The sequence below is a fragment of the Sus scrofa genome, chromosome 7 (genome assembly GCF_000003025.6).
Source record: "Sus scrofa isolate TJ Tabasco breed Duroc chromosome 7, Sscrofa11.1, whole genome shotgun sequence".
Lineage (NCBI taxonomy): Eukaryota > Metazoa > Chordata > Mammalia > Artiodactyla > Suidae > Sus > Sus scrofa.
The window spans coordinates 121,787,511-121,815,401 of NC_010449.5; the positions used below are offsets into that span (position 1 = coordinate 121,787,511).

The 27,891-nt window shown below is 43.3% G+C and overlaps 1 protein-coding gene and 1 long non-coding RNA gene across 31 annotated transcripts in view; both read left to right on the forward strand.

Moving 5' to 3' along the window:
- LOC102163738 overlaps positions 1–4,874 on the forward strand; it is a 55,587-nt gene extending 50,713 nt beyond the window's left edge. For 9 of the 20 annotated variants that reach the window (XR_002346065.1, XR_002346069.1, XR_002346068.1 and 6 more), the window contains 2 exons: positions 3,441–3,526; positions 4,081–4,219. This is a non-coding gene — a long non-coding RNA (uncharacterized LOC102163738). Of the gene's footprint in view, positions 1–442; positions 519–3,440; positions 3,527–4,080; positions 4,277–4,793 lie in introns of those variants that run through there. The other 11 variants (XR_002346066.1, XR_002346070.1, XR_002346081.1 and 8 more) reach the window with 5 other exon arrangements.
- Positions 4,878–27,864, forward strand: LOC110261647. Of its 11 annotated transcripts, none has more exons than XM_021099742.1 (12): positions 4,878–6,956; positions 8,936–9,005; positions 10,355–10,422; positions 11,420–11,495; positions 16,507–16,579; positions 17,231–17,302; positions 21,401–21,484; positions 24,114–24,199; positions 24,755–24,832; positions 25,098–25,197; positions 25,840–26,489; positions 27,231–27,864. In XM_021099742.1, exons 11-12 carry the CDS (start codon positions 26,006–26,008, stop codon positions 27,704–27,706), a joined length of 960 nt encoding a protein of 319 aa, XP_020955401.1. In that variant the 5' UTR covers positions 4,878–6,956; positions 8,936–9,005; positions 10,355–10,422; positions 11,420–11,495; positions 16,507–16,579; positions 17,231–17,302; positions 21,401–21,484; positions 24,114–24,199; positions 24,755–24,832; positions 25,098–25,197; positions 25,840–26,005; the 3' UTR covers positions 27,707–27,864. The 11 variants fall into 11 exon arrangements, 10 of the variants coding, with proteins under 10 accessions (XP_020955401.1, XP_020955397.1, XP_020955406.1 ...); XM_021099738.1 differs by having other exon boundaries at positions 25,132–25,197; XM_021099747.1 differs by having other exon boundaries at positions 4,878–6,007; positions 6,883–6,956; positions 25,132–26,489.

A 27,891-nucleotide genomic window follows, 5' to 3' on the forward strand; every position in this document is an offset into this window, starting at 1 on the left:
TAATGGCCAATAGTATTGTTCTGGTGTAGTGGAAAGTTCAGCGTGGCTTGTTTTCTCAGGAAAAAGTTATATGTTACCTCCAATTAATATGTAATATAATCACTGAATAAAGATCAATAGAGGAAACATCTCAATCATGTAATCACCTACTCTGCTTTCTACATTTGATAAAAATTTTTTTTTGATCTTTTCAGGGCCTCACTCATGGCATATGGAAGTTTCCAGGCTAGGGGTTAAATTGGAGCTGTAGCTGTAGCTGTAGCTGCAGAGCCATAGTGACACGGGATCTGAGCTATGTCTGTGACCTATACCACAGCTTGTGGTAATGCTGGATCCTTAACCCACTGTGCGAGGCCAGGGATTGAACCTGTATCCTCATGGATACTAGTCGGGTTCATTATCACCGAGACACAATGGGGACTCCCTACTTTCTACATTTTAGAATGGACACACTCAGGCTGATTTAAGCATGAGCCTTGGTCTACAGTCTATGAATTAGCCTGCACGTGAAAACCAATGTGAGTAAAATATTTTAAAAAATATTCAGCATGGGAGTTCCCAGGTGGCACAGCAGATTAAGGATCTGGCATTGTCATTGCTGTGGCACACATTTGATCCTTGGCCAGGAACTCCAAGCATGGCCAAAAAATAAAAAATAAAATAAATATAAGGAAAAATACTAGCCATGGTCTGGAGATTAAATTGGAGAAATGTATGAAATAATATGTTGCTTAGTCTATCTTTAGACTCATGAGGATGATTAATGAAAGAAGTATGTTCAATTAGGCAGTGGTTCTCAAGAAAAACAGTGAGGATGCTGAAGGCTCTTGTCCTTGAGGTTTTGTGATCCGTAGATAGTTAATCACTATTCGTACAGTGATGCCATAACCCATATCTTGGGATAGAACATGATGGTAGGTAGTATGAGAAAAAGAACGTGTATGTGTGTGTATGTGTGTTGTTTGACTGGGTCACTATGCTGTACAGCAGAAAGTGGCACAACATTATAAATCAATTTTACTCTAATTAAAAAAAAACGATGAATTCCTCACTAAACAGAAGTAGGTGGGTTGAACGAAAAGAGGTCCAAACCTGGACCAGTGATGACAGCTGGTGATGCTTGAGTCATATACCATGAATGGCACTTGTCTGGAAGTCCGGGGTCCAACCCAGAGCGAAAGCTCGTCTGTTTCCTTTCTCGCACATCATGCTATGGATGGACGTTAGGAGTGTAGATGGATATCGTTCTTCTCATTTTGGATTCCTAAATTTTGATATTATTAATACGAATGCATCAGTGATAGAACTAATAAACAAAATGGAACAACATAAAAACAAAATGAAGCGTTATCAACTCTGAGTATATGTGGTGAGGCAAGAAATACTATTCATATAAATTGCAGAAACTAAGGCATGTGAAGAAATAAGTGGACCAGTGGTGTTATCTTTGTTTCGAAGGGTCGTGTTGTATTTATAGCCATGCTCGTATATGGGTATAAGACATGAAAAATAACACATACTTTTATGACTGAGCAAGCAAAATGGAGAAAACTAGGATCGATTTAGAGACAGTCTCAAATTTTTTTCCATCTGCTCTGCTCTGTAGTCCTCAGATCGGACGCACGCTAGCAGATTTCAGCGTCTTTCACGGTCCTGTGCTCTACAGACCCATGTGAGCAATGCAGTAAGCAAATTCATATCTCTGAAGGCTTTTTTTTACTCTCGGATATTCACTGTATTGTTAAAAGTGTGAAATAGAGTTACTCTCAGTAGTTAATGAGCGAATCGATGCACTTATGCAGATGACGTGAGAACCAGGAGGCCCATGTATGGACCAAGGATGACGACTGATGGCGCATGAGAGTCATGGGGGATGAGTACCATGTGTCTGAAACGCTGAGGTCCCATAGAAAGAACTATAATCTGTCACCTCTACTTGATATGCTATTATAGACAGATGTCAGGAAAATAAGAGAGCAGTTTTCCTGGTTTGTGTTGATGAATTTTGATTTTACGGTAAAAAAATGGTCCAAAGACGTAATCAATGTACAAGTGGAAATAAGTTAAGATGAAGAGGGTGAAGCATCTTCACTCTTGTTTTAATGATTTTTGTTTTTTCCATTGTAGTTGGTTTACAGTGTTCCGTCAATTTCTACTGTACAGCAAAGTGACCCAGTCACACACACACACTCACACACACACATATATGTACACATTCTTTTTCTCACATTATCCTCCATCATGTTCCATCATAAGTGACTAGATACAGTTCCCTGCGCTATGAAGCAGGATCTCATTGCTTATCCACTCTAAATGCAATAGTTTACATCTATTAATCCCAGACTCCCAGTCCATCCCACTCCCTCCCCCTCCCCCTTGGCAACCACAAGTCTGTTCTCCAAGTCCATGTGTTTCTTTTCTGTGGAAAGATCCATTTGTGCAGCATATTAGATTCCAGATATAAGTGATATCCATACGGTATTTGTCTTTCTCTTTCTGACTTATTTCACTTAGTATGAGAGTCTCTAGTTCCATCCATGTTGCTGCAAAGGGCATTATTTTGTTCTTTTTTATGGCTGAGTAGTATTCCATTGTGTATATATATCACAGCTTCTTAATCCATTCATCTGTCAATGGACATTTAGGTTATTTCCATGTCTTGGCGATTGTGAATAATGCTGCAGTGAACATACAGGTGCATGTATCTTTTTCAAAGAAAGTTTTGTCTGGATATATGCTCAGGAGTGGGATTGCTGGGTCGTATGGTAGTTCTATATTTAGTTTTCTGAGGTACCTCCATACTGTTTTCCATAGTGGTTGTACCCATTTACATTCCCACTAACAGTATAGGAGGGTACCCTTTTTTTTCCACACCCTCTCCAGCAGTTGTTATTTGTTAATAATGGCCATTCTGACAGGTGTGAGGTGGACCTCATAGTAGTTTTGATTTGCATTTCTCTAATAATCAGTGATATTGAGCATTTTTTCATGTGCCTGTTGACCATCTGTATGTCTTCTTTGGAGAAATGTCTATTCAGTTCTTTTGCCCATTTTTCCATTGGGTTGTTGGTTTTTTACTTCACTCTTAGTATATGTGGCTTGGCAGTCAAAACTATTCACATTGATTTAAAGTCCTGAAGTTCATCAGGAAATGTAAATGGCTCAAGCGTCTGACCCCTTTAGCTAAGAATGACCTAGACGATGAATAACTTCAAGGTTCTTATTCTGTGGTAGTGTCGGATTTGATACTGTTCTTTTTTTAAAGAGGAAAATGATAGATATGATATGAATGTATTATATTCCTAAGTGACTGACTGCAGGAAGGTGGAATGAGAAGTGACCGTCAGTTAATTGAGTCTATTGCAACCTTGATGCTTGTTAATAAGGATCAGTAGAATCTCTCAGTATTGTTATTATTTCTCCTGCTGCGCATGCCTCAGAATGGATATACTGGCACCTGTCTGAGCTTTTGGTTGTGGTCAGACGCTCCCTGGATGACTTCCTGTGTAAGAGCATGGAGAGCAGTGTGAGTAATAGATTCTGCTCATGGTTTAGATGGTTTGGGTTGGATATTCAGAGTAAGATTACAAATTGTTAACTACATCTAGAGAAGGCCAAACATGGCCCAATGAAAAATACTGAATCGACATGATCCATTATGTTGATTAATTGATATTTGCTACAATGAGGGTGATTATTGAAATAAGTATATTCACTGAGGCAAGAGATTCTATAGTTAGGGATGCTTAAGGATCTTGTCCTTGAGGTGTTTTTTTCTTTTTTCTTTTTAGAGCTGCACCTGCGGCATAGGAAAGTTCCCAGGCTAGGGGTTGAATCAGAGCTGCAGCTGCCAGCCTACACCACAGCCACAGCCACAGGGGATCTGAGCCATGTCTGCGACCTACACCACAGCTCATGGCCATGCCAGATCCTGAGTGAGGCCAGGGATTGAACCTGCTTCCTCATGGATACCGGTCGGGTTCATAACCTGCTGAGCCACAGTGAGAGCTCCGTTTCCTTGAGTGTTTTGATTCACAGAGAGTTATTTTATTGTAATTCATGAATTAACATATGGACCAGTTAGCAGATGTGGAGGAGAATGAAGAAGAAGAGTCTGGAGCTCGGACCAATGATGACGACTGATGGCGCATGAGTCGTATATACGATGAATACTATGTGTCTGAAACTCTGAGGTCCAGCAGAGAGAATGTGCGAGAAAGACTGTGTATGTGGATGCCTGGGTCACTTTGTTGTTCAGCAGAAACTGCACAACATGGTAAATCAACTATACGTCAATGAGAAATTATTTAAAAAATAAAACAAAGCAATCTAGTCCACGTCTCTCTTGGAACTGTTCCTGCAGACAGATGTCAGGAATAGAGAGGGACCTTGTTTTATTCTTTGTGGTTCATGCGATTTTTAAAAATATTATTATTATAATGTTAATGGCAGAATAAACAAATCTATAAATGACTAAAAATGAAGAGGCTAAGACTTGTTCATTACTAAATATGCAAAGAGAATAATATTAATAATATTAATACAAGTTAAATTTGATAATGGATCAAATGTATCATGCCTTTTTGGGTAAGGATGATATATACAGTGATAAGTGAGAGCCAGTTAATCATCTGAGTCTAGTGCAAGCTGGATGCTTATTAATAAGGGAAAAACATACATATTGCCATAAATTTAAAAATGTCTAAATGACCATGTATATGAATGGTGGGAACAATGGATCTATGAAGAGAATATCAAACTTTGTATCACCTGCTGTGCTTGGCATTATTCAGAATCAACGCCTCAGCTGATTTCAGCTTCTGCCACGATCAAGACTGTCCTGTTGCCTCCGTTTTGTAAAAGACCAAGGCAAGTAATGGTCGGGGTTGTCGTCTTCGATGGGATAATTTGTGTAAAGGTCGTCATTGAAATTTTTTTAATTGAAAATTTTTATTACGGTTGATTTACAGTGTTCTGTCAATTTATTCCTTGAATTATTAAAAATTACTGAGGTAGTCTAGGGGTTAAGAATCCAGCATTGTCACTCCTGTGGCTGGGGTCACTGCTGTGGTGTGGGTTTGATCCCCAGGCCATGAACTTCCGCAGGCTTCAGGTGCAGCCAAAAATATATTATGCATACTAAAAAATGTACTCCTGCCCAATGATAAATATGGTAGGAAACATTATGTTGAGTCATCGGTTGAGCAGTGCATCATTGAGATTCGTTTGTGAAAAATAATTCTACGGACAGATGTTGGTGATAGTCAAGGATCTTGGTCTTGGATTTTGTGAGTTAGGTGTTCATTTTATTATTATCCATGAATTAGTGATTTTCTTGACATAAATGTAGAAATGAACGAAGAACAAGAGACCCAAGGCTGGACCAGTGAAGACACGTTGGTGGCAGATAAGTCATGGGTGGTGAATGATATGTGTCTGGAGGCTCAGGTCCAACCTCAAACAGAACCAATTGAATCCCACTGGTGGACATGATCCCGTTGGCAGATACGAGGAGAATACAGAGCTCCTGTTTCACCCTGGGTTCACTGATTACTTTTATCATTGTTGATGGGTCAGTGATAGAGCCTTGAAAGAAGTATAAATAAATAAGGGACGATGCATTTTCTAGCTGTGAGTACATGTGGTGCGGCAGGAATTATTATTAATATAAGTTGAAAACACTGATGGCTCTTTAGGAATAAATGGAGCGGGGGTGTCACCGCTTTGGCTAAGGATCATCTAGTCTTTGGTGATTAGAGTCAATTGCATTTTCTAGGTCAGTCCCAAATTTGAGGCTATTGCTTTTGTGGAGAGAAAAGAAACCTAAAGTGTGAAAAATTAATAATTACCAGATTGAATAAATAAAATGTGGAGGAAAAAGCAATTTACACAATATCCTCATTTTAAAGAAATTTGTCTTCTCTACCTTGTTTTTCTCAGACTGGACTCAGCGAGATGACTGGAAAATTCTCTCATGGTCACGTTCTCCGTATAGAGACCAGAGTGGGTAATAAAGTTCATGTCTTCACTGGATAGATTTTTGAAAATGGGGTATTTGTTGGCCAACCACGGCCAGGGATAAATAATGGATTATTACTAGGGATTATATTTACCCATCCATTTACGGTCAATTAAGAATAATTAGTGGAAGAGAGACATCGATATGATCTATGATTCTGTGGACAGATGTAGAATGTTCACAGTTCTTATTCTTTGTTTTTGTTGTGTGCGTGTATGCATCATAGGGTTTTAAAAATGAATGGCGGTGAGCCGGGCATTAAGTAATGAGATACTGTCCTGGAGGAGGAAGGGACCAGAGGCTGAAGCGTGGATCAATGATGACGGTTGGTGGAGTACGAGTCTTGAACGATGACTACTTCATGTCTGGAAGTCTGAGGTCCAGCACCACAAAAAGAGCTTCTGTTGCCTCTGTTTGAAGCGCTCCTGTAGACTGATTTTAGGAATCGAAAGGGGCTGTTTGCTTCGATTATTTTTCTAGATTGTGATTCTCTTCCCATAAATAGAGCCATTTAAGAGTCAATGAACAAAGATAAACATGTGAGGATGAAGAGCATGGTGCATGCGCCATCGTCAGGTCTAGAGTGAGGCAAGAAGAGCGATTAGGATGCTTTGAGGATGCTGAATTCCATTAAGAGGCGTAGGTGGTTCAAGTCTCTCACCTCTGTGGCCAATAGTAATAGAGACGTTCTTATTCTGGGCCAGTAGCAAGTATGCCACCATTATTCATGTTTTAAAGAGAAAATTAGGATTATCCCCAATTAATGCGTCGTTCCGTGACGGACTGCATGGAAGGTGGAGTGCACATGGCCATGGAGATAATGTTTCCATCTTGTTCTGGTTGCCTTGCTTTGTTCTTCTCAGAACACTGAACTCACCCAAGCCACCACGTTCAGGACGTCAAGGCAGCATCTCTGTCCAGAACCATCAAGTCCAATGTGAGTGCCAATCAAAGTTCTCATCTTGGTCTGGGCGACTTGCTTAGCGTATCACTGTAACAATTCAGAAAGTATTAAATACAAGAAAAAGGATTGATTATGGTCCAGGGATTAAATTGGAAATGTCTGGAGTTCCCGTCGTGGCGCAGTGGTTAACGAATCCGACTAGGAACCATGAGGTTGCGGGTTCGGTCCCTGCCCTTGCTCAGTGGGTTAAGGATCCGGCGTTGCTGTGAGCTGTGGTGTAGGTTGCAGACGCGGCTTGGATCCCACGTTGCTGTGGCTCTGGTGTAGGCTGGTGGCTACAGCTCCGTTTCAACCCCTAGCCTGGGAACCTCCATATGCCGCGGGAGCGGCCCAAGGAAATGGCAAAAAGACCAAAAAAAAAAAAAAAAATTGGAAATGTCTGACCCATCACTTTGATTCATCTCTTTTTGCGGTGATCACAATTAATGAAAGAGGTGTATTCAATTAAGCAGTGAATCTAAGGAAACACGATAGAGATGCTGAAGGCTCTCGCTCTTGCATTTGTATTATTCATATAAATTTACTTAGCTGTTATTAGCGGATTGATGACTTAATGTGTAAACAAATGTAGACGGGAATGAAGAAGAGGCCCATTCCCAGAGCGCTGGTGAGGACCAGTGGCGTACGAGTCTCATGTGATGAATGCCGCTCGTCTTGGGGTTGGCAGATGCAAACTATTACATTTAGCCTGGGTAAGCAATGCGATGCTACTGTACAGCACCAGGAGCTGTATCCATTCTCTTGAGGGTAGTCCGTGATAGAAAGGAATATGAAAAGAATGTATCTCTATATATGACTGGGTCACTTTACAGTAGAAATTGGCACAACGTTTAAAATCAGCTCTTCTTTGGACTTCCCGTCGTGGAGGCGAAATCTGACCAGGAACCATGAGGTTGCAGGTACGATCCCTGGCCTCGCTCCATGGGTTGAGGATCCGGTATTGCCATGAGCTGTGGTGTAGGTTGCAGATGTGGCTCGGATTCCACGTTGCTGTGGCTGTGCCGTAGGCTGGCAGGTACAGCTCCGATGAGACCCCCTAGCCTGGGAACCTTCATGTACCACGGGTGCGGACCTAAAAAGACAAGAGACAATAAATAAATAAACAAAAAGGTAAAATTATCAACTATTCTTTAATTGAAAAAATAGATAATTCAAAAAAATAAAATAAAACAGAATCTGTTTCTTCTCTTGCAAATAATCCTCTGGTTCGATGTTAGAATAGAAGGCTATTGTCCTTGTAATTTTGGATTCATGATTTCTATGTTGTTAATATAAATGGATCAATGAAAGAACCAATACACAAACTACAAATGAATAAATATGAGGATGAAGCCTTGTCTCCTCATGAATGTATGTAGCAAGGCAAGAAATGCTATTTTTTTTTTTTTTTGTCTTTTATCTTTTTAGAGCCGCACCTGCGGCATATGGAGGCTCCCAGGCCAGGGGTCAAATCGGAGCTACAGCTGCTGGCCTACACCCGAGCCACAGCAATGCCAGGTCCAAGCTGCGTCTTCGACCTACACCACAGCTCATGGCAACTCCAGATCCTTATTAACCAGCTGAGCGAGGTTAGGAATCGAACCCGTGTCCTCATGGATACTCGTTGGGTTCGTTAACCACTGAGTCATGATGGGAACTCCAAGAAATACTATCAGTATAAACTGAAGAAACTGATGCCTGTTAAGAGAGAAGTGGGCCAGTGGTATTCTCTTTTTCTGAGGCTCATACAGCCACTGACACTGATTAGTAAGACTCAGTTTTAAAAGCCTGGGTCTGTCTCAAGGAGATGAGGTCAATTTCGTATTATGTGCGTATTTATGTCCTATGTACATATGACCTGAACAAATAATAAATACTTGTGGAAATGGATGCATGAAATGATTAAAGCAAAAGCTGACGGCGAAGGCAGAGGCTGAGAACTGTGGTCGTCCGCTTTGTCTATCCTGCCCCAGGGTGGATGCTCTCAAGCGGGTGCAGACATTGCCCGTGGCTTCTCCTGTGTGTGAAGAGCTAGCGAGGAAGGTGAGTAAAGGTTAACGTTCTCATCGTTAAGAAGTTCTTTGAAAGGGTGTTCCCTGCATTATTAAAAGTGTGAAGTATAGTCCAGAACCCCCATCAGAGGCTCAGATGTGGACCAGTGATGACGGTTGGTGGAGTACGAGTCATGGACGATGACTACTTTGTGTCTGAAACTCTGAGGTCCAATAAAAAATGAAATAGAGTCTGTTGCCTCTGTTTGAAGACATCCTGTGGACAGATGTTAGAATCCTTTGTCGAAGGGTCACCTCATTATATTATTTATACTTATGCTTATAAATGTGTTTACATTAGGAAAATGGACATGTTCATGACAGAGTAAACAAAATGATAAAAATAAGGACCCATTTAGAGAAAGTCTCAACTGTTTGGCCACCTGCTGTGCTCTGTACCCCTCAGATTGGATGCCCGCTAGTGGATTTAAGCATCTTCCGTGGTCCCGTGCTCTGCAGACCCATGTGAGAAACACTGTAAACAAATTCATGTCTTTGAGGGCTTTTTTTTTAACTCTCAGATATTCCACTGTGCGGTTAAAAATGAAATAGAGTTACTGCTGGTAGTTAAGGAATGAATCGATGCACGTATGCAGATAAGCATGAAGACCAAGAGGCCCATACGTGGACCAAGGATGATGACTGATGGCGCATGCGTCATGGATGATAAATACCACGTGTCTGAAACGCTGAGGTCCGATAAAAAGAACTGTAATCTGTCACCTCTACTTGATATGCTATTATAGATGAGTGTTAGGAAAATAAAAGATCGATTTTCTTGGATTGTGTTTACGAATTTTGAGTGTACTGTTAAAAAAAAAATGGCCCAAATAAACAATGAGCGGATAGGTAAGTTAAGAGGAAGAGATTGAAGCGTATTTATCCTCTTCATATACGTGGTACAGGCGATAAAAAAAAACCGTTCAAAAAAAAAAAAAGAAAATGTGAAATTCACTAGGAAATGGAAACGGTTCACAGGTCTGACTTCTTTGTCCGAGACTGATACAGACCGGAAGTGACACAAGTCTCCTTCTTGGTCTGCGTAAAGCTTCCTGTGGTTTTGTTCATTAAGAATAAATTCATAAGCGTTCCCTCATGGTTCATCAGGTTAAGAATCCAGCCTTGTCACTGCTGTGGCTCTGGTTGCCACTGTGACATGGGTTCCATCCCCAGCCCGGGAACGTCCGTAGGCCATGGGAGCGAACAACAACAAAAAAGAATAAATTGATACACATGATCCCTTGTATTCCTAAGTGACTGACTCTATGAAAGTTGAAGTGCGCATTACCAGGAAAGGGCCTCTCATTATTATTATCATCTGCTCTGCTTTGTATTTCTCAGAACTGATGCACCTGAACCGATTAAGCATTTGGCCATCACAGGAGCTGCACTGGTGGTCCTGTGTGCAAGTAAGTACGTGCAGATGGTGTAACAGATTCTTCTGTTAGTTTGGGTTTCGCTTATTCACGGTACTGATAAAAAAATAGCGTTAAATATATTCAAAGAAGGCTAGTCATGGTCCATGGGTAAATACAGAACTGACATGAAATGTTGTGTTGATTAATGGGTGTTTGCATCAAAGATGACAATTAATGAAAGAGGTATATTTGATGAGGCTAATGATTCCATAGATAGAAATTAGGGATATTAAGGATCTTATGCTCTTTCTGATTCACAGATATTTATGTCATTCTTATGAGTGGATTGACAAATCGATCGGTAAATACATAGCGATGAGAGGGAAGAAAGGGCCCCACACCTGGGCCAATCGATCATGATGACAGGTGGCTTATGAGTTACATACGATGAGTCCTTGGGTGTCGGGAACTCTGAGGCCCAACATGAGGAAATCTGGCCCATTCCTTTTGTGTAAAGTGATTTCATAGGCAGATGTCTGGAATATACACAGATGTCATTTTTGGTCTTTGTGTCGTGAATTTTACAAAATCTTATTCTAAAAGAATAAATGGCAGAGTAAATAAACCAACGGTTAAGCAAAGACGAAGAGGCAGAAATACTACTCATGCCTAACATGTATGGTACGGAAAATAACGCTGATATGAATTGAAATCAACTTTAAGTGGATCATGTGAATTACATCTTTGACGAAGGAGTTGTAGACAATGAGAAGTCATAGCTTCTGCTCTGAGTCAGTTACAGTCTTAATGCTTAATTTATTAAGAGCAAAATAAAATAATTTTGCCGTTAACCAATTCTGTCTTTGAATTCTTTTAATACGTTGTGCTGTGAGGTAATAAAATCAACTGGCTGTTGGGTAGTCAAAAATAAATGAATAAATGAATAAGTAAATTCCCAAATGACTATGTGTATGAATGCTGGAAACAGTGAATGAATGGATTGAATGTCTCAATCTTTTTATCATCTTCTCTGCTTGGTACTGTTCAGAATGGATCCTCTAAGCTGATTTCGACTTCTGTGATTAAGGTTGTCACGTTGCCTCCGTGTTGGGAAAGAGACAAAGGTGAGTAGGAGTCAAAGTTCTTGTCTTGGTTTGGGTTTTTTGTTTTTTTGTTTTTTTTGCCTTTTTGTCTTTTTATGCCAGATCCAAGCCACGTCTGTGACCTACCCCACAGCTCACGGCACCACCGGATCCTTAACCCACTGAGCGAGGCCAGGGATCGAACCGGCAACCTCATGGTTCCAGTCAGATTTGTTTCCGCTGTGCCACGACGGGAACTCCTTGGGTCATTTGTTTAAGGGCTTCTCCGTAGTATTAAAAGTAATACAGATGATAAAAATTAACTATGTCTAAATATAAAAATAATAATGAAGCTTAATCAGTAAGGAAACATTATGTTGTTTAATCAATATTGAGGTTCATTAATCACAGAAGTGAAGTCTACATGGGAAATGATTCTGTCTACTGTATTTGGGGTAGTTAAATATCTTGTTCTGGGGTTTTGGAATCATGTATTCATTATATTATTATCAACGGATTTATTTGATTTATTCAATACAGTTGTAGAAATGAATGAAGAAAAAGAAACGCAACCATAGTCCAGTGATGACGACTGATGGCATATAAATTAGGAACAATGAATACAATGTGTCTGAAACCCTGAGGTCTAACATAATTAGTAGAATCTCACTTGGAAATGATCCTATAAAGAGATGTCAGGAATATACAAAAATCATGTTCTGACTTTGAGTTCATAGATTTTAATTTATTATTACTAGTGGATCGATGGTAGCTTAAAAGGAAAGCAAATAAAGCAGAATGTTAGGTGCTGTCTGTGAATGAATGTGGTAAGGCAATAAATACTACTTATAAACATTGAGGGAGACACTGATGCCCCCTAAGAAATAAGTGAATCAAGGATGTTGCCTCTTTGGCTAAGAATCATACAGACTCTACGACATAAGAGTTCTGGGTGCCGGTTCTCTTTCAAGTTTGTCATTATTTCCTTTGTTAAGCTATAGCATCAGGGGTATGTAAATCCCCGAATGATTGAGTAGATGAGAGGCGGAAGGCAGGGACCAGTGGAAATAGTGTCTCAGTTGTCTGTATCATCTGCTCTCCTCTCTCTTCCTTGACACACACGAGCTGATTTAAGCATCTCCCAGTATGGTTGCATGCCTGGCGTAGAAGCATAGAGACCAGTGTGAGTAATAGCTAAAATTCATGCCTTACTTTAGTGTTTTTTTTTTTTAAAAGAATATTCACTATATCATTATAAAGGGTGACGTATAATTTAAAAAGGCCAACTTTGGCCCAATGACAGATATGGAATCGATTAAATAAAGATGGCATTGATTATATTGATTAATGCATAGAGGAAAAACAGGATCATGAGTCAGAGAGATACATTGATGGGAGAATGATCCTAATATACAGATTAGCTCATCTTGGGTTTCTGCGAATAAGAGGCTTTAGCAATTATTATGGGTGAAACCGTCAGTTAATCAGTGGACAATGTCCAAATGATTGAATTAAAGGAGGGACAGTGGTGGATCCCTGAGGACTGCTGGTGGTTTGTGAGTCCTGTAGGATGCGTCGTCTCTGGAACTGTGAGGTCCCAAACAGAAGAAATCTCATCCATTGCCCTGTGTGAAGTGATTCTAGAATCATGACTGTAGAAGAGTCTCATTTTTGGTTTCTGTTCTTACCATCTCTCTTTTTATAATTGGAGCCACAAAGTAATCCATCCACTACTGGGAACATAAAAATGGAGGTCATAAAGCATTGTCCAATTATGAAAATATGTATTAAGATGAGAAATACTTTTGATACATATTGAAAAATATGTATCATTAGGAAACAGCTGGAGCAAGGGTGTGCCCTCTAGTTGTGGATTTTATAGAAGGAGTTGAGTAGTTAATAGGCAATGTTCATATTTCATGTCAGTGGCAAGATTGTTGTTGTTTGTTAATTTAGGAGACATTAAAGAAACATTTCCCCAAGTGGCTAATTCCCTAAATGACTCATTAAATGAAAGGTGGATTAGCAGGACCAAAGGAGATTAGGTCTCAACCTTTTAAAACCATCTGCTCTGCTCTGTACTCCTAAGAATGGACCCCCTCGAGCTGATTTAAGGATTCTTCCATGGTCACAATGGTGGCATGTATACCGTAGGCCGTAGAGACCAGTGTGAGTAATAGTCAAAGTTCCTGCCTCACGTTAGGTGTTTTGTTTAGGGGTACTTCCTGTATTACTAAAAAAGGTGAAATACAATCAGGGAATGCCAACCGTGGCCCCCAAATGGAATTAATATGAAGCATTATGTTTATTAATCTAAATTGAAACATTGAAGTCAATTAATGAAACAGGTGGATTGCTGAGGTGTTAGGGATTAGTCCATGCCAGCCTTGGAATAAAGATAAACAAAGTAAGAGGATAAAATGAAGCAATTATGTTGGCTAATCCATACATTCGACACAAGGTTGGTTAACAAAAGAAACCTAGAATACTCACTCTGTAGAAAATGATTCTAGGTACAGATGTTAGAGATTAAAACGACTTTAAAAACTCATGGGTATGTGTTTATTATTCGTGATTCAGCGATTTATCGCTAAACAAAATTATAATTGAATAACAAAGACGGTGAAGTCTGAATTAATATTAAGAATTGGTGGCGTATGGGTTGGAGGACGAGGGATGCTCACCCAGAACTAGGTCCAGAGCAAAAAGAAATCTAGTCTGTTCTTCTGAAACAAATGGTCTTATGAGGAGTGGTTAAGGGTAACCAAGAAGCTCATTTGTAACCTTTTGAGTTTCATAGATACTGACTGCTTATTAAAAGTTAAGCAATACATTAATAACTAAAGAAATCATTAACAAATGGAGGAAAAATAGGGCCGAATCTGGAATAACTATAGAGTATGTCAGAGAACAAACATCACTCGCAATTTATTTCCAAGAAATTGAAGTCCATTAAAAATGTTTAGAGGCTGGGAGTTCCTGTTGTGGTGCAGGGGAAATGAATCCAGCTAGTATCCATGAGGATGAGGGTTTGATCCCTGGCCTCGCTCAGTAGGTTAAAGATCTGGTGGTGCCGTGAGCCGTGGTGTAGGCCGGTGGCTACAGCTCGGATTCGACCCCAAGCCTGGGCACGTCCATATGCTGAGGGTGTGGCCCTAAAAAGCAATATGTACACACACACACATACACACACAGACACACACACACAGACACACACACACACACACACACACACACACACACACAGAGGCTTTTGTACTTTAGCATAAGGGGCACAGGGAGAGATGCTTGTAATTATTAGTGTTCATGTTCTGTGCTATCTTTAGGTTACAGGCATTTTTAAAAAATTATGAAATAGGGAAAAAAGTGTATTTACCTAGCGAACTGCATTAAAGAGTGCTGAGCATGAACCAGTGACAAAAAAGGTGTCACATAACAAATTATGATCAAGTCCTTGGTTTGACTCTTCCATTATGATCACTGCACAATGTTTATGTAACTTAAATCTTCATGTTGTGCATTTAAATATAGACAACTATTTGTCAGTTACTCCTCAATAAAGTTGGGGGGAAAACCTACATAGTCCTTTGACACTTGTGATTGTGAGAAACTGAACACAAGATTTAAGTTGTTAATTCAATGAAGCAACCCCCAGGCACCTGTAAGATATTTACAGCGTTTGGATATGGAGTGGGTAGTGGGTTCATGCCTGTTCTTTCTTATAGCTTTAAAGAAAGTAGAAGTTAAATGAAAAAGTGTCAAGCAGGGGGACCCATGAAGTGCATGGAATGCATTCTGAATGCGTCTTGTGATTAATTCATTTCTCCATCACGGAAGTTCATTTCAAAAGGACATTTGGTACATTCTATGTGTGGGAATGAGTCTATAGCTAGATGTCAGTAATTTTCAAGAATTTGATTATGGGGGTTGGATGGATGCTGGGGACTTACTGCATTATTCTAAGGGAATACATTAAAGCGCTGTTAGATGGATATATGGAAAATAAATAACTAACAGATAGATAAAGAGAATAACACTGGATTAATTAAGAAAAAATGTGTGACTGAAATTCATTTTTGAAGTGTGACTGTGCCTTAAGAAACCAGTGGAGCAAGGCTGTTACCCCTGTGGGTTAGAGTACCATGGAGCCGTGTTCTCAAACCTGAGCATCAGAACCGCCTGGAGGGCTGGTTAAACTACAGATTGCTCACGCTCAGTCTCAGTCAAACTGGTGTGAGGTCTGCCCATCTGCATTTCTCATACATTCTCAAGTTCGGCCAGTCACGGTCACGGTCACGGTCGAATACTTGTCATAATGGTGCTCTTGCTGGGCGTCACTGTTGAGTTCCAGGTTGCTTGCGTTTAAAGATACAACAAATACCTTCATTAATAAGTATCTAAACGTCGAAGGAAGTGAAAGGGGACCAGCTCGGTTCAGGGGAGACGGTGTCGCATTCTTGGACATCAGCTCTTTTTAAAATGAGAGTAGATTGACAATGTTGTGCCAAATTCTGCTGTACAGCAGAGTGACCCAGGTGCACATAGATATATGTGTGTGTACATACTTATTTTTCTTGTATTATCTTCCATCATGTTTTATCCCACGAGACTGGCTATTGTTCCTGTGCTCTGCAATAGGACCTCATTGCTTATCCCTTCTAAATGTAATTGTTTGAATCCATCTATTAACCCCAAATTCTCAGTCTCTCCCACTCCCTCCCCTCTCCCCCCTTGGCAGCCACAAATCTGTTCTCTGTGTCTGTGAGTCTGAGATCACATGTATATGTCACAAAATTGATGCATCTTAGCTGATTTTGGCCTTCTAAAAAGACCAAGGTCTCGAGGCTGCTGCAATGTTTAGGGATTTATAGTTAAGATGAGTGGATGGCAACAATACATGAGCACATCAAACAGGGACAGGCTTGTGCTAATGCTGGGGAACCCAAAATGTATGATTAATTTAATTATGATTAATGTGATCACTTGGGATGAGTTTAAAAGCAGGTGGAGTCCGAGTCATTCTCTTTTATAGCTCCTTCAATGTCTGTTTCAGGTTTTCTGGAAGGATTCCTTCATTGATAACGATGTAAGCTGTTTTCATGGGAAGGGAAGAACAAGTTGGTGCTGTAAGTACTAGCCCATGTTCCGGTTCTGATGGTGCGTTGTGCTGTCTATAGAAACGATGTACAAATTATATGAAAAAAAAGGCCACCCATGGACCAATGATGAGCGAGGAATGCATTCTGAACTACGGTTTATGATCAAAACCCGTGGAACCTCCTGAGGTCCATCACACAAAAAAATTAGGTGTTTCCGTCTCTGGGGATATGATCCCTTGGATGGGTTTCAGTCGTATTCGAGGGTCCCATTGTCAGCCTTTGGCGGCTGCATGGATTTTGATTTTATTGTCTTAAGTGAATAAATTAACAGTAAACAAATATGTCAGTGTATAAAGATGAAAAGGGTAAAGCTATTTCGCTATGAAAGTATCTGGTGAGGCCTGAATTACTATTAACCATGTAGAACCACAGGGGTTCACCACGCAACAACTGGATCAAGGGAGTTGCGTTTTTGGGTAAGAATGAGGTAGGCAGTGACATGTATTAATCTGTGTTCTTGCTTCGAGTCAGTTGTGAGTTCGAGCAGTGTGTTTAGAGAAAAAGAAATCACACTTTAAAATAGTAAATATTTAAATGACTAAGAAAATGAAATGAGAAAAGCATGTATTAATGGGAAGACTGTCTCAGTGTTTTATGATCTGTGTTGCTTATACTCAGAGTGAATGAACTGAAGTGGTGTTATCCTTCTGCCCTGGCTCTGAACTCTGTGTCAGGAGCCAAGAGACCAATGTGAGTAATCGTCAAAGCTCTTATTTTGGTATATGGGGGGCTTGTTTAAGAATATTCACTATTTTAACAGACTTGTACTTACCAAGGGGATTGGAGGGAGGGGTGGATGGACTGAGAGTTTGGGGTTAGTCGATGCAAACGCTTACGTTTAGAATGGATAAGCCATAAGGTCCTGCTGGACAGCCCAGGGAACCATAAACAATCTCTCAGAATAGACCGTATCCCGATGATATAAGAAAATATAATATGATATATAATATGTATATAGTATATATTATATATAACATATAATATAATATGTAATATAATGTTATATATGCATATAATATATACTATGTATACAATAATATATAACATAATATGAAAATATAAGCTATATAAGAGAAGGAATGCATATATGTGTACTGCTGCGTCACTTTGCCGTACAGCAAAAATTGGCACAGCATTGTAAATCAGTTATACTTTAATTAAAAAATGTGGGCAAAGACTATTCACTGTTTTGCTGAAAGCATGTGTCAAATATAAGCCCACTGTGGGATTCACATGCGACGTATGTTCCTTAATGCAGACGTGCAAACTCAGATTGATTGATGAAAGATGTAGTTAGTTGCTGGGGGAAATTATTCTAAGTACAGATGTTAGGGATACTTAAGACTCCTATTCTTGAGTTTTTGTGATTAAAGTAAATATATTTTATTAAATGAAAAATCCACTTAAAAATGAAAAATCAACAACTGTTCAAATGAATGAGGAGAAAGAAGGAAAATCCTGGACCAGTCGGGGATAACTGGTGGGGTATGAATCATGGGTAGTGGGTAACATGCATCTGCCTCTGAGCTACTATACAGCATCGTCTAGTCTGCGGCCTCTGTTGGAAGTGATCCTCTAGACAGACTAGGAATGCACACAAAAATCTTGTTCTTGCCTCTTTGTGATTCATGAATTTTTTTTTTTTTTTGTCTTTGTGCTATTTCTTGGGCCGCTCCCGCAGCGTATGGAGATTCCCAGGCTAGGGGTCTAATTGGAGCTGTAGCCACCGGCCTACGCCAGAGCCACAGCAATGTGGGATCTGAGCCACATCTGTGACCTACACCACAGCTCACGGCAACACCGGATCGTTAACCCACTGAGCAAGGCCAGGGATCGAACCCGCAACCTCATGGTTCCTAGTCGGATTCGTTAACCACTGCGCCATGACGGGAACTCCTGATTCATGAATTTTGATGGTTATTATTATTGTTACAAAAAGTCAACAGAACTCTACAGAGTTATGTAAGAAAATAAAGATAAAGAAGGTGAAGCATCGTCCACTTATGTGAGATAAGACAAAACCTAGCATTAATTTAATTTGGAAATATGAGTGCCCATTAAGGAATAATTGGATCAAGGGTGCTGCCTCTTTGGTGAACCAGCGCACAGAGAGAGATAGTAAATTGTCAGTGTTACTGCTCTGAATCAGTGGTGAGTTCGGCGTTGTTCTTTTTTTAAGAGATGAGACAAATTATTAACATCAGTTAGTGACGTTATCCTTTAGCATCATTTAAATCCCTTTAAATGACTAAGGAAATGAAAAGCGGACAGCAGTGATCCGTAGAAATAACGTCTCAATCTGTTTAACATCTGCTTTCCTCTATGCTCGGCAGAGTGGGTGCGCAAAGCTGTTTAGGGTTTTGCCATCATCCCTGTACTCAAAAGTTTTATGGTTACGTCTGTGTGTGGGGACCAGTGTGAGTAGTAGATACATTTCATGTCAAGGCAGCTAAGGGTATTCCCTGCTTAAAGATCTAGGAAACAAAAGACGGAAGGCCAACCCTAGTCTACGAGTGAAGCTGGTCTTGATGTGAGGCATGACGTTGATTAACTGATCCGTTACCACTGATTGCTATTAAACGTGGAGGCCACACAGAGGACGAGCTGCCGTCCCTGTGAAAATCCTTCTACAGCGAGATCATAGGGGTTTGCAAGAAACTGCTTAGGTTTTGTGATTTATACGTGTTAATTTTGTTTTTACTTGTGAATGATTGAATTGAAGAATAAGAGGGCCAGACCTGGACCGGTGCAGATGACTGGGACTCACTAGTAGGGTTGGAACTCAGAGGTCCAAGTGGGGGAGAATCCAGCCCATTCACCTGTTTGAAATTTTCCTAAGGACTTTTGTCTAGGAATATACAGTGATCTTCTTCTTGGACTTGTGGCCATAAATTTTTAAAATGCTGTTATAAAAGAATCAATAGTAGAGTACGTTTGACGTTTGACTTATGAAGAGAAAAATATATGAATGTTACTATGAATTAATAACTAAATTACTATGTATATGAATAGTAGTATAGATTAATGATGAGGCTGTCTCTGCTTTGGTACTCTTTTTTTTCCATTTTTTAAAGTTTTATTGAAGTATCGTGCATTTACAATATTGTGATAACTTCTGCAGTACAAGTGAATCAGTTATACATATGCACACACCCATTCTCTTGCAGATTCTTTTCTGAAAAAGAATCAGAAAGATCATCAGATAATCACAGAGTGCTGGCTAGAGTTCCCTGTGCCCTACAGTAGGCCCCTGTTGGCCAGTCGTTTCATGTAGCTCAGCGGGCACATGGGCACATGCCAATCCCAAACCTCCAGTCCATCCCTCCACCCTGACCCACACACCTATCCCCTTTGGTAACCATCAGTTTTTCAAAGTCTGCGAGTCTGTTTCTCTTTGGCAAATAAGTTCATTTATAGGTGAGTAATGAATGGTCAGAGATCTCATCTCGCTTTGGGTCTTCCTTTAAGGGTGTGTCTGTATTATTAAATTGTATTAAATGAATCAAAGTTGGAGTTCCATTGCAGCTCACTGGAAACGAATCCGACTAGCATCTGCGAGGATGCAGGTTCGATCCCTGGCCTCGCTCAGGGGGTTAAGGATCCGGCGTTGCCGTGAGCTGTGGTGTAGGTCGCAGACACAGCTCGGATCTGGCATTGCTGTGGCTGTGGTGGAGGCTGGTGGCAACAGCTCTGATTCGACCCCTGGCCTGGGAACCTCCATGTGCCGTGGGTGCAGCCCTAAAAAGACAAAAAGACAAAAAAACATTAATCAAAGTTAATTACTGTCCAATAAAATGATATGAAACATCCTGATTAACTGATAATGTATAAAGTTGAGCTAGATTAATAGACGAGATAAGGTCAGGGTGGGAAATGATTTTATAGATAGACTGTAGGATCTTGGTCTTGGGTTTTTTGGTGACTCATGTACTTCTTTTTTTTTTTTTTTGTCTTTTTGCTATTTCTTGGGCCGCTCCCACGGCATATGGAGGTTCCCAGGCTAGGGGTCTAATCAGAGCTGTAGCCACCGGCCTACGCCAGAGCCACAGCAACGTGGGATCCGAGCCGCGTCTGGAACCTACACCACAGCTCACGGCAACGCCGGATTGTTAACCCACTGAGCAAGGGCAGGGACCGAACCTGCAACCTCATGGTTCCTAGTCGGATTCGTTAACCACTGCGCCATGACAGGAACTCCTCATGTACTTCTTATTATCAAAGAAGAGCAATTGAATCAATCAAACATAGACACGAACGAAGAACACGCACTGCGAACATGGACCAATGATGACAACTCGCAGTGTCTGAAATGCTAAGATCCAACACACAACGCAATTAGTTCAGTCCCTCGTTTGGAAATGATAATATAGACAAATGTCAGAAATATACCAAGTTCATGTTTTTATTCGGGATGTATAGGTTTTGATTTGTCATTATTAATGAAGTATAGGTAGAACCATTAAAAAGATAAAGCAGAAAATGAAGCATCATTCAGTCACCAACATGTGATGATACAAGATAAGTTATTAATAAAGAGTGAAGACACCGACCTTCATTAAAAAATAAGTGGATCTAGGAGACTCCTCCTTTGCTAAAGGATCATGTAGGTATGGACAGTTTTACGGTCTGGATAAGTTTCAGGGTTGAGGCGGTTCTTTGTGTTCATAGCAAATTATGAAAAATTAATACCTATCTAAAAAATGGAGTAAGTGAAAGATGGAAAGGAAGGGTCAGGGTAGATACAGTCCTAATTTCTCCGTATCAACCATTGTGCTGTGTCTTCCTCAGAGTGGACCTGCCTGAAGGGGTTTAGCGCCTTCCATGATGACAAGCTCTTTGGCGGCATCTACACAGCATAAGCGGGAGACCTGGGTGAGTAACAGTCGAAGGTCTTGCGTTGGGTTGGGTGGTTTGCTTAAGAGTATTTACTATATGATTAGCATAAATTGATAAATTAAGGAACAATTTAGAAATGAACAAAGAGAAATTGGGCCAGTCCTGGACCAATGATGATTACTGGTGGTTTGAATCATGGATGATAAATAACATGTGTCAGAAACTCTGAGGTCCAGCAAAAAAAAATCTAAGTCAGTCTCTCTGTAGGGATCCTGTAGGTAGAAGTCAGGGATATACAAAGATCTTGTTTATTTCTTGTGTTCTTTCATGAATTTTCACTTCATTATTATAGTCGGAGCAGGGAAATAAATAATCAAATAAGTAAATAAAAGAAATGGAGTGTGTGAATATCTCATATAAAAATTTGTATTCACACAAGAAATGCTGTAAAAATTGAGAAAACACTTAAAACCAAAGAGAAAGAAAGAGTACATGACTTAAATCTTTGGCTAATTTAATACAGACAATAGTAAGTAATAGTCGTGGCTCACCTTCTGTGTCAGGGATAAGTTTTAAGTTCATTTTCTTAAGAGAAAATGAAGCATACTCCAAATAAAAGATTGTCTAAATCACTGAAAAGTGAAATGCGCAAGTAAGGACCAATGACAATTAGGTCTCGATTCGTGGACATTGCCTCTGCCCTGTACGTCACGGAATGGGCGCCTTGAGATGATTTAAGTTTCCTCCAAGATCAAGAGCCCTCTGGTTGCATCTTTGTGTTAGAATCATGGAGAACAACGGAATCGTCAGTGTCCTTGTGTGGGACGGAGCCATGTTTTTAGATAAGGTATTACTGTATTATTAAAAATATTAAGTATAATCAAAGAAGTCCAAACACGCCACTGTCAGTGACCATGGATGGAAAAGACTGTGATGCTATATCCGTATATGATACACTGAATTCAGTTAATGAAAGGGCTGGGTCTCCGCGGAGGTGACTTTATAGACTGATGTTAGGATTATTCAAAGGACTTACAATTTTTTTTTGTGATTGATGTTTATTTAAGTAATTGTGAATTAATCAAAACAAAAATGTCCATGAACGAGAAAAGAGCCAGTGTGCTTCTGTGGGAAATGATGCCCAAGATCAAAGTTAGGAAGAGACAAATGTCAGATTCCCATTTGGAGTTTATAAATGTAAATGTATAATTAATAATACACAGAAGAACAATTGTAAAATAAAACAACCATATAAAAGAAGCTGAAGGATTGTCGTATGAAACATGTGGTAGGACAAGAAACACTATTTTTTTTTTCTTTTTTTGGCTTTTGCCATTTCTCGGGCTGCTCCCGCGGCATATGAATGTTCCCAGGCTAGGGGTCTGACTGGAGCTGTAGCTGCTGGCCTACGCCAGAGTCCACAGCAGTGCAGGCTCTGAGCCCCGTCCGCAAGCTACACCATAGCTCAGGGCAACGCAGATCCTTAACCCACTGAGCAAGGCCAGGGATCGAACCCGCAACCTCATGGTTCCTAGTCGGATTCGTTAACCACTGAGCCACGACGGGAACTCCAAGAAGTACTATTAATAAAACTGTAAATGTTTGTTATAATTAAGCAGTAAATGAGTAGGCATTTTGCATGTTCGTGGAAAGGATCCTACAGATACTGACGAATGAGAGTCAACATTTTTGTGTGGTATCAGTCTCTTTTAAAGGGTTTGTGTATAAGAGGAAAACTACCATATTAACAAACTATTATGTTTAGAATGGATAAGCAGAGAGGTCCTGCTGTACAGCACAGTGAACAGTATCCCAACTCTCGAGGTAGAAAATGATGGAAGACCGTAGGAAAAAATAATGTGTATCAGTATATGACTATGCTGCACAGCAGAAATGGGCACAGCAATGTAAATCAACTATACGTAAAAATTGTTATGAAAATAAAAATTTAATGAGTGCATAAAAAAGGAAACGTCCATTAAAAGAAATACGGAGATTAAGTGAGAATTTCTTAAATTATTTCATATGAAAATTTAAAAACTTGCCTTGGGGTGCCTGGGAAAGGGAATTCCATGTTTAAAAAAATAGAAAAGGAAACGAAAGGGAGAGGGAGTAAAGGCAAGACCAAATTGCACAGTCCATGGTGACAGGTATCATGAGACCTTCCCATCCCACGGACCCCTGGAAGTTCAGGTAGGGTATTGATATCTTACCCAGCCCTTTAATAAATTGATCAACAAAGAAGGTCAAGCTAAAGGAACGCAGGAGGGACAGTATTGGATTGAAGATGACTCCTGGTGGCATATGCGTCCTGTACGATGAAAACCTGTCTGAAACTCCGAGGTCCACTGAAGGAGGAATCTGGTTCAATGTCCACAAAGCAGTGACCCAATAGGCCGAGGTCAGGAAACGACGAGGGTGACTGACAGAGCACGGGCATTCCAGCGTTTTCCTGGTGTTAGCCCAATGGGAAAATGTGAGCACCCGTCCGGCAGTATCAGAGAACTGAATCTAGAGAGAAAGGGAGTGAAGGCATTTGCCAGGTCCTTGGTGACCCCCATGGTATGCCGCATGCCAGGCTATGGCCAGGTGTGTGTGTGGAAGCCGCGAGCCTGGAGAATGGCTGTGCCATTGGGTCTCCTGCTCTTGGCTTTGTACTCCTCAGTGTGCAGCCGCCGGACCCGAAGGCAGGCTCCTTCCTGGATGAGCAGGCGAGGATGGCAGCGTTGTCTCTGGATCCAGAAGGCCAGTGTGAGCAGCATCCCAGGGCTTGTCGGGGCTGGGCTGGGCAGGGCAGTGCGAGGGGCTGGTGGAGGGTGGGCGGCAGATGCGGGCGAGGCCAGCAGTCCAGAAGGGCTCTGGCGTCCCAGGGATGGGACAGCTCTGGCTAGGAAGGTCTCTTGGACGTCCTGCACAGGGGCCCAGCTGGTCCTCCGCGGCCCAGAGAGACCGAAAGCCAGGGGACGGGTCCTAGAGGCCCCCCGAGGGATGGCGAGGCCTCGTTGGGTGGGGCGGGCCCCTTGGGTTGCCCAGTGGCCGTGCGGGGAGGAATGCCTGACTCCACGGGCCATGGCGAAGGAAGAGAAGGTCCCCCTTTTCTGGATCGATGATGATCAATGCCAGCGTATGAGGCATCGATGACGAATAATGTGTGTCTGGAACTCTGAGGTCCACTCGCAAGGAAACGGGGCCTTTCTCTTCCTGCCTTTCCATCCTCGAGCCCAACGGGGCAGCGCCGACCGCCCGAGGAGCCCAGTCGATGGCGTCTCACTGTGGGTGTCACCTTGTCTCTTGGGTCCCTTGTAGGGTGGAAGCCGAAGGCCAGGCCAGGCTCCATGGGGCCGAGACCCCTCCTCTGGCGGTGGTGGCAGGAGAGATCCCAAGGTGAGACATGGCTCGTGCTGCCGTCTGGGTTTGGGTGATTGTGGCGAGGGTCTTTGGTGTCCTGGCCTGGGTCCTACCTTGGGGTCCAAGCTGAAACAGAGCCCATGGCCAAGGGCGACCTGCCACTCAGACCTGATGAGTGGCGGAGAGCACATGGCTATTCAGGAGGATAAGTACTCCTCCCTCCGTGGCGACGGAGGGGCGAGCAGTTAGGGAGGTTGAAGGGGATTTGACCTTTGATCATTGCCCCTCACATGCTGCTTAGACTCTTGTCAGTGACGTCATGACTGGCTTGACAGGAGTGGAGCCATTCCCTGGGGAAGCCCCTGAAAGTGCAACAGTGGGTGTGACAGAGGAGCAGCAATGTAAGTAAGCATCAGGAACGTGGCCTTGGTCGCAGAGGTTGGCTGCAGTGTGGACACGAGGAGGATGGATGCAGAAGACATAGCTTAGGTTTTGTGAATAGCGAAGAGGAGTTTACTTCAAGGAGCACCTTCTAGAATTGATCCACAAAGAAGACAGACACAGGGGAGGATAGAGGAAAGGTATCGGGTCGATGATGACTGCTGGTGCGTGTATGAGTCTTGTATGATGAATACACATCAGGAACTCTGAGATCCAATGCTGATGCCGCTGAGTCCAAAGTCCTCCGGAAACTGAGCCAGGAGAACATGGCTGCTCAGGCGGGACGGAGGGCCCCACTCCATGGGGAAGGAGGGGTGAGCAGTTCAGGAGGTGGCCGGGTCTTGAGCTCATCCACACACGTCTGGCTTGGCTTCCTCTCAAGGAGGCCATGGTGGGCCTGAGAGGCATGGAGCCCGGAGTGGGTGTCTGGTTGGAGCCCCATGAGGCAGTGGTGGGGACTGGTAGAGGATGAGGCCAGGCCAGTGAGGAACGCCCTGTCTGGACCCCTGAGGTCGCAGAGCCTCCAGAGTCCACTGTGGGCTGGGCTGGGCTCCTTTGGGAGTGGGCTGGGAGTGGACCCAGTCCCGATCTCGTTTGCTCAGGGGCTGGAGACCTTCAGGGGCCAGGGACCTCCGTCGTCAATGTTTGGGTCCCGGCCGGGATGGACTTGGGTGATGGAGAAGCCTGATCCAGTGACTCTTCAGTGGGAAGACCGGGGCGCAGGGAAGAAGGTGTCACGAGACCGGCCTGGTGGATGCAGGTTATCTGATGGATGGCTCAAGGGGGCCCGGACTCTGTCCTGGCAGGGATCTGTGTCCTTGTGAAGAAACGGTGGTCCCGTTTAAGGGACTGAGTGCAGCCCAGCCCCAGCCTGACCTTCAACCCCCAAGCCCTGAGGTTCTGCCTCCTTGGGCTCGTAGCAGAATCACCTGGACCCCGGGGAAGGAGCAGAACCGGCTGACGCTTGAGTCCGCTGAGTGCAGAAAGGGCGAGTCAGTGGCGGTCCTCCTCGCTTTCCCTGTCTCTCTGTCACTGTCCCTGACTCTCTGTCTCGGTGGCTCTGCCTCGGTCTGTCCCTCTTGTCTCTCGCCTGGCTCTCTCTGTCGCCGTACGGGTCTCTTTCCTTTCTGGCAGCTTCGCGTCTGTGTGGTGGGGTGCACACCAGACCCCGGCGAGCCGATTGGGCCCGTTTCCCTGGTGAGACCCCTAGACGATTCCTTCAGTGGGGGAGATGGCCAAGGAAGCAGTGTGGGTAAGAGTCCGGTCTGTGCCTTTGGGTTGGGCGAGTTGGGCGCTGTGTGGGTGTCGGGAGGGTCTTCTGGGAAGGAGCCGGCGTTGAGGTTGTGAAGGGTCCAGAGGGTGTGGACGTCTTGGCGGCACTTTGGTGAATGGGTCGACCCAGAGGGTGGCCCTCAGGGAAGACGGAGGGGGGCAGTATTGGATCGATGATGACTGCTGGTGGCGTATGAGTCGTGTACGATGAATACGTGTCTGGAACGCTGAGGTCCAATGTCCTCCGTGCCGTGACCCTCGCGGGCGAGGCCAGGCATCCAGGGGGGCCGTCCGTGTGTCCTCTGGGGGGCCCTCCTGGTGCTTGCATTCGCCCAGTGGGCCAGTGGGAGCCCCTGTGGACCAGCCTGCCAGAACTGAAGGAGGAGAGCGAGGGAGGGCCGGCATTCCCAAGGCGCCAGATCCCTGGTGACCCCACCCCCCATGGTCTGCCTCTTGCCATGCCATGGGCTGCAGGTTGGCCAGAGGTCTTGGGCTGATGTCCCCGAGGCTGAGGCCGTGGGGCAAGGGTGAGGTAGGCAGGGTCAGGGAGGGCCCACCTCTGTCCCGGGGCTGGGCGGCCAGCTGGTGGTTGGTGGGTGTCCCGAGACAGGGCTGTGCCCTGCCAGCAGGGTTGCCCCGATGGAGGCGTGAATGAGGAAGCCGTGAGCCTGGAGAATGGCTGTGCCACTGGGTCTCCTGCTCTTGGCTTTGTACTCTTCAGCAGGCAGCCGCCAGGCCCGAAGGCCGGCTCCTTCCTGGATGAGCAGGCGAGGATGGCAGCGTTGTCTTTGGAGCCAGGGGACCAGTGTGAGCAGCATCCCAGGGCTTGTCGGGGCTGGGCTGGGCAGGGCAGTGCGAGGGGCTGGTGGAGGGTGGGCGGCAGATGCGGGCGAGGCCAGCAGTCCAGAAGGGCTCTGGCGTCCCAGGGACGGGACAGCTCTGGCTAGGAAGGTCTCTTGGACGTCCTGCACAGGGGCCCAGCTGGTCCTCCGCGGCCCAGAGAGACCGAAAGCCAGGGGACGGGTCCTAGAGGCCCCCCGAGGGATGGCGAGGCCTCGTTGGGTGGGGCGGGCCCCTTGGGTTGCCCAGTGGCCGTGCGGGGAGGAATGCCTGACTCCACGGGCCATGGCGAAGGAAGAGAAGGTCCCCCTTTTCTGGATCGATGATGATCTATGCCAGCGTATGAGGCATCGATGATGAATAATGTGTGTCTGGAACTCTGAGGTCCACTCGCAAGGAAACGGGGCCTTTCTCTTCCTGCCTTTCCATCCTCGAGCCCAACGGGGCAGCGCCGACCGCCCGAGGAGCCCAGTCGATGGCGTCTCACTGTGGGTGTCACCTTGTCTCTTGGGTCCCTTGTAGGGTGGAAGCCGAAGGCCGGG